Here is a 7,374-nt window from a genome sequence, read left to right as displayed (position 1 = left end):
TCGATCTCAACTTTCGATTGAGTCTACTACGAACTCGATCGGTTTAGCCGTTGTTGAGATCGGAAAATCTCGAAAAGGCTCTCGGCTAAATTTCGCGTATAAGAGGCACAGGGTACCTCGCGCAGTCGCGCGCACTTCGTTTGCGCATATACTTGGCGCGAGGCACTACCGTGCCTCTTGACTTCCATTTCATATTACTTACTTGCAGTTGCTAGAATCCTCTTTATTTCATGCAGCGGCCAATTATCTATTTTTGAGATACATTTTTGCACAGCTTTATTTGATGTGAAAGTAGGCCAGTANGCATATTTCTTATCTTCTGTCATCCAAGAAAAGGGTATCATTTGCAATCCATCAAAAAACTCTACTATAGCATATTGCTCCATAACTGCATTCTCATAAAAACATATATTACATATATTTTAGAAACATATCTAATACATGTAAATAAATACATGTTATTATTTATATGCATTAAAATATAAAATATACATATGCAGTTTTTATTTTTTTTATTTATTTCATTTATTTATTTTATGTATTTTTTTATTTGATTATATTATCTAATGTTTTATTATCATTTATTTTATTATATAAAATATACATATATTGTACATTTTTAAATTTAATTATTATATATTACGTTCTTTTTAACTTTAATTTATTAATGTAATAATGGAAGTACCACATACTTATTTTCTAATGATGGTAATTTAACATATTTTGTCTGAATATTTTCTATTGGCCACATTTGTAATTGACTTAAACTATGTACACTGAATATTTTTTTTTTTAATAAGAATGAAGGACATGGAATGTTGTAAAAATCTTCTTTGTATAAAAATTTGTGACCTATTATTACTTCTACATTAAGATCTTTATTGTATGCTATGTTTTTTATTAACACAATAGTTCCATCTANTAATGCACAACAATTATCAGCTTCTACGTCAATACGTAAAGTCATATTTGTTTTTTTTATTATTTTATATTGTGGGTTAGAGCAACCACGTATTAGTGGACCAAATGAATGAACAGATCTCAAGTCTACTATAAAATGTTCATTTGTTTCTGTCGTAAGATTTCCTGCTACTTTATTTTTTCATATTCAATATATCTTCTCACAATTTGTTGTAAAGGTTTGTCATACTTTTTTAACAGTTTTTTCAATGTTTGTAAAAAATTTTCATACTTAAAGGCACTAAAATTATCTAGTGAACTAAAATTTTTTGCGTCTTTTACAAGGTGAACAAGACTATGTACATTATGTTTGCCATAAATTAATGAAAATGATATAACAAAATGTTTTAATAATTCTTGANAATAATTAAATAAATCTACTTCATTAGAACATAATATTCTAATAGCTACATGTAATGTTACAAAATGATCATATATATCACTACGAAGAACATTTTTAAAAGCTACAAGTCCTGTATATAGAAGCAGTTCTTAATATTCAGTAGCTTTCCACAATTTTACATAAGTCAGTGATCAAGGTTTTCGTGCAAACTCACATGGTACAATTACTTTTAATATGTTTTCTAAGTTTGATGATATGCTTTAACATTTTATATTTTCTAAACNAAATTGTTTATCACCAAATAACCATAAATATAATAAACGTCGCATAACTCCTAGGCATACTAAATGCATGTAATCTAACAATATGTTATTTACAAGATCAAAATTTGGAATTTCTTCAACAATCGATGTTCCAATATGAAAATTTTCATCAGTCTTTAATCTAAAATCTAGATCTGTTCTCAATGGAGCATTTACTTGGGGAAAACAAACTTTATTACAGCAAAAATCACCTTCAGTTATATTGGATGCCGCGGAAAGTTCGTGTCGTTTTTCTAAGACATGTCGTTTACTTAGCGACAAAAGTATGAAGCGCGGCAATTGTAGCCAACTTCAGCTAGTTTCGAAAAGGTGTGACTTTGCTTGACATTCGAAAACAAAAATTATTAAAGTTGGACGTGTTTTGTTTACGCTACTTGTGTTTAAACATGGGAGGAAATAAGTTGCATTTTCGGCATATTTTGCTTTTTTTCTACCGGAAAGGGTTAAAGGCGGAGGCCGAACGTGAGATATGTGCTGTGTACGGAGACAATGCTTTAAGCGAATCAGTATGTCGGAAATGGTTTGCCCGCTTCCGTTCGGGAAATTTTGATCTTGAAGATGCACCTCTGGACGGCCATCCGAGGTTGACAACGACGAAATCAAAGCGTTAAGTGAAAATGATCGACATTTGACGGCAGAGGAGATCGCAGAGAGGATCAATAGCAGTGCTCTACACAAGTAAGAATCCACCTAGAAGCGATGAAATACGCGATAAAAATTTTGATATTTGGGTGCCTCATGAACTAAGTGAGAAAAATTTAATGGATCGAATCGAGATCTGCAAATCGCTTCTGAGATGGAATAAATCGGAGTCTTTTTGGAAACGTTTGGTGACTGGAGACGAGAAATGAGTTATTTACAACAATATTAAACGCAAAACGTCTTGGCGTAAGCCCGGTGAAACATCGCAAACAGTCGCTAAAAGAGAATTACACCCACAGAAAGTTATGCTCTGTATTTGGTGGAATTGGCAAGGCGTGGTGTATTATGAATTGCTCCCGCAAGGAGAAACTATTGATTCGAAGAAATATTGATCACAACTTAACAAACTGAAGCAGGCAATCAAGGATAAGCGGCCGGAATTGGCAAACAGAAAAGGAGTTGTCTTTCACCACGACAACGCAAGACCACACACATATTTGGCGACGCGGCAAAAATTGCGCACGTTTGCCTGGGAAATTATGCCTCATCTCGCCCATTATTTGCCCGACATTGCTCCTACAGATTACCATATCTATTCCGGTCTCTGCAGAACTATCTTGATGGACAAAAATTCAATTCTTTGGAGGCCGTCAAAAATGAGTTAGATGAGTTTTTCGCTCAGAAATCAAGAGGCTTCTACACCAGCGGAATTATGAAGTTACCGGAAAGATGGCAAAAGATCATCGATCAAAATGGATTAATATATTAAATTGATTAAATTTTTTTGTACAAAATTTTTATGTTTTATTTTTAGAAAAAAGCAACACGAATTTTTTGCGGTACCCAATACATTTAGTGCAACTCAAATAACCAGTATAACCTTTAATTTGCAGTATAAATGACTTTGCTGGAGTATCACATATTATACAATTTATGCTACATTGAACGTGTTTATTATCAATAAAAATTCCATTATTTAATAATTTTGTTTCTTCTATAAATTCTCTTAGAAAATCATGTGAATTAAAAGGTTTCTGTCTGCCATAATATTCTCCAATGATAAAAACTTGCTTTGTTTGTACTACAGATCCCAAAATTGGCCATAGTTGTTGTTGAGAAGACTTTGACAATGGTAGTCTATCAATATTTATACATATTTTTAGATTTACAAAGGCAGACTACGACGTTGTACCAATCGATTTGCACGAAATTTATAGGATCGATAGATGACTATGTGGAGTATAGCAGGGTAAAGTAATAAGACGCACTACTCAAGCATTCGCGAGAAAATCGAATTTGAAAATTTTGAGGTACCTTATGAAGATATGAAATAGGCCAGAAATAGGCTGTTTAATCGAAGAGCGTGTAGCGTAGCGGTAGCGTACTAGATTAGTATTATTGACAGCTCACAAGAATTCGCTTTACCCACAAGCTAACAGACGCGAGGGGCAAGGGGAATCGTCCGTCCGCTCCATCCAATCTCCTCTACTAGATAAGTTCTGTCGAAGCGGTGGGGATATACCCACAAGCGAGAACCGTGTGAGCTCACGGACACTGATTATTGTCTAAATAATACAATATTAAAATAAAACAATATCAGATGCATTTGTTTTGACTGTAAAGTTGCTTTGTCTTTCTATCCAGAGGCGTTTTTGTAAACGTGTGCTGAAGTAATAATTATTATCAAATATTTTTAGTTAAAGTGTGCTATCTATAATTTAAAGTTTTACAAAAGCGTCTTTTGTGATGTAAACTTGCTTTGTCTTGTCTTTCAGGAGTGCTTTTAAAAACGTGTGTACTAATAAATATGAAAGTTTGATATGCAACATTTGCTGGCTATGTTCTACTATAATATTGTACTAGAGATGTCTTTTGTGACGTAAAGTTGCTTTATTTTTTCTTTGGCTCAGAAGCGTTTTTCTAAACGTGTTTTGATAGAATAATTATTTTGAAGCATTTACAAGTAACATGTTCTAGCTTTGTTCTAAATTTATTGTATCTGAAACGTCTCGTGTAACATAAAGCTTTACTTTTGTCCGAGAGATGTTTTTGTTACCGTGTGGTAGTGTATTAAATAATATGAACATTTACAATCAATGTACTCGGGCTATGTTCAAAATTTCTTGTGTCAATCAACGTCCTAATACAATCAACTAATACTAATCATGTTCTTAATTTATCGTATCAGAGATGTCTCTTGTAACATAAAGTTCTTTTTGTTGTGTTGCTTTATCTTCTGTCTCAGAAGTGTTTTTATTAACGCATGGTAATGTTGAAGAATGAACATTTAGCGTTTGCTACTGTTGACTACTTTCTAAATTTATACTGTCAGAGACAGTCTTTTATAACATAAAGTTGTCGAAATTAGTAAGTTGTAGAACTATAAAGAATTATGACAGATCTGTCGTTAAAACTTATAATTTCAACAGAATTGTTGGAAAAACATAAATTAATTTAATAGATGGTAATACATTGCTCGAATTTCATTCAGTTTGCAAATTATTAATACTTTGTTTACCGAGTATCATAGGCGTGCACACACATTTTTGACAGATCTCTAATATAATATATATACCCAGCAAACAATTTCTGACTGCGCAGACCTTGGCAACAGGAACTGCAAAAACGCTACAATACAAAAACATGCTTTGGTGCTACCAAAACTTAGCACATAGAGAAAAAACGCATAGAGAAACAACTCTGGTGGAAAATACATGAGAGTATTGCGGCCAAAACGATTCCATATATGTCAGTGAAATTGACAACAAATAGATGGTCGATTGCAAGCAGATCTGCTTTTAGTAATACTGTGACCAAACAGTCCGCAAAACCGTACCAGCATCTGTTTACGACAAAACGGTGACTGCAGTCGGGTTGATCTGTGGAACGCATTGACGACAGATTGCCAGCAAATGCTAAGCAGGTCTGTTTGTGCATACGTGCAGACTGTTTGCAAGCAAGACTACTAGACTATCTGTTTGACATCTAGGCAACAAAATGGCGATTATCTGCGATTGTATCTGTTGCCTGTGTTGATAACAGATTGTTAACAGACATTGAACAGTCTTTTACAGTTACAACTAGTTACCAGTTGGCACGCAAAAATGCAACAGTTTCTAGTACGTTTACACGATTGACAATAAACAGTAAGCAGGCTTGTCGACCGCGCTGACAAGATTGACAAAACAAACGCGACAAATCTGTCTAACTATTACATTCGCAGCAAAAAGCATGTATAGAAGTGTCAAACGCACACTTTTTATTTTGTGCTTGCCTATGTTGCATTTATTGCTATTATGTCTAAAACTTTTAGAGACAGCTAAAAATAAATATTAGATCAATCTAAACAGAAAACCATTTTGCAACATTTACATTAGTATGTTTATTATAAGATATTACTTTATTACATGAATTTATGTATTTTTTTATAAATGTAATGAATTATTCTCATATTTATTAGTAATATAAAACAATGGGTGCTTTCCAGCTACGTACACAGTCGACACTGTGTAACATAGTGCCCACTAGTGTGAATGAAACACACTAATATGCTCTTTCTCATGCTAATAGACAGTATGTTACAACCTCAATTTTCTCAGAAATCTGACGTGATAAATTTCGCCGCCGGATTCGTTTTCAGTGACCAAAACTCCATTAGAAAACACTTTGTTTATTCAAGTCTCAAAAATGTGTTAAACAATGTAATCAGCATACATTAACAAAAAATTTGTTCTTGTTGTAAAAATGTAGTTTAAATTATATTTAATAATACTAAGAAAAGTAATTTTATTCATTGTTGCATTATTTTGTACATTGCATTGCAACATTGTTAGTAAAATACTCGTAATTTAAATAAATAATAAATTGAAGAAACGTAGAATAGCTTGAGAATAAGTAGATAAAAATAATCATTGCAAAACAACCCGCAATCGATTCTAATAAATCGTAATTACACACGTTAGATAAAAATAATTATATGTTAATGTTACGTCCTGGCCCACGGTTACGATCGGGCTATAATGGAGTAACAGAGAGCTGTCGTTTCTCTTTATCTCCGCACAGCAGGTTGGCGATCCCGCTGCGGCAGAGTCGAGCGAGTTTGTGTGCTCTCACGGATAGGTCAACGGCGTATGCCGATCTTACTCTATCCTATGAGACCCCGCTCGTCGGTCTCTTTTTGAGTCTAGAGATTTAACTCTACAGACTAAGGACGAGACCGTGCGATCAATTGAGGATGTGGAATGATGAGAGGTCGTCTTAATTAAAAGGAAAAGATTATAATACGTGCGATATTAATTTATTCATTTAAAGGTGTTTACTGTTATAATTTTTAAGTGTGTGTCGTGTGGATGAATGTGGTGTCGCAAATTTTACAATAAAGCGGAGGGTCATCGCTCGGAGGCTAGAGAGATGGAATATATATATATGTATGTATGCGTGTCGCAAGAGTGTGTGTGAGGGGCCTCCGGCGGGGTTTTACAGATGTAAGTGTGTCGGGTGCATGTTTAAGGCACCGATTCGTGGTATAGAAATCATTCTAGATCTATTTCTATAATCTCATGGATTGTTGCGGAACTAGGGGGGAATATAGAGTAAAAATGGTGGACGGGGACTAAGCGGATGTTATCTAGGTATGGAAATTTGATAGGGAGAAGTTTTTTTGGATGGAGTGGTGGATATCAAGCGGAAGATGTCGGAAAGATCTGTTGTTAAAGGGTCAATTACAAAGGGGATTCCTTCAGGATTTGCTTTTCTGTAAGTGGAGGCTAGTCGGAGGAAGTGTTGGAATTTAGGATCGAGCGGTAGGGTGGTTGATCGTGAGGAAGCGGAAGATTCATCATCCGCGGGTTCTTGCCTGGATGTAGAAGGTAGAGGGGAGAGAGAGAGAGAGAGAGAGAAAGCGTTATTTATTCTAGCGCTTCTGGGACAAGTCCCCTAAAGCGCACCAGAAAAGTGCATACAAAACAAGCAATAATAGTACATAAGTGCGGTTAATACGGAAAATAAGATAAAATAATTATAAAAAATAACAATAATTATAAAATAACAAACAGATATGAACATCGAAATATTATAAAAGTAAATAGCAAATATTATACAGGGCAA

At 34.2% G+C, this 7,374-nt stretch overlaps 1 protein-coding gene across 1 annotated transcript in view; it reads right to left on the bottom strand.

Annotated features, from left to right (window-relative positions):
• Positions 1 to 202: 202 nt before the first annotated feature.
• The window catches only part of LOC109862089, a gene marked incomplete at its 3' end in the record, with an annotated part of 11,965 nt that continues 4,793 nt past the window's right edge, over positions 203 to 7,374 (bottom strand). The window contains exon 2 of the mRNA XM_020442002.1: positions 203 to 395. Coding sequence (XP_020297591.1) covers positions 203 to 395 — 193 coding nt within the window. The remainder of the gene's footprint in view (positions 396 to 7,374) is intronic.

Source organism: Pseudomyrmex gracilis, unplaced genomic scaffold, assembly GCF_002006095.1.
Source record: "Pseudomyrmex gracilis isolate BER0280 unplaced genomic scaffold, ASM200609v1 scaffold_1352, whole genome shotgun sequence".
NCBI classification, from domain to species: domain Eukaryota; kingdom Metazoa; phylum Arthropoda; class Insecta; order Hymenoptera; family Formicidae; genus Pseudomyrmex; species Pseudomyrmex gracilis.
Note: the sequence above shows the minus strand (reverse complement) of the source record. Positions and strands in the feature narration are given on the sequence as shown.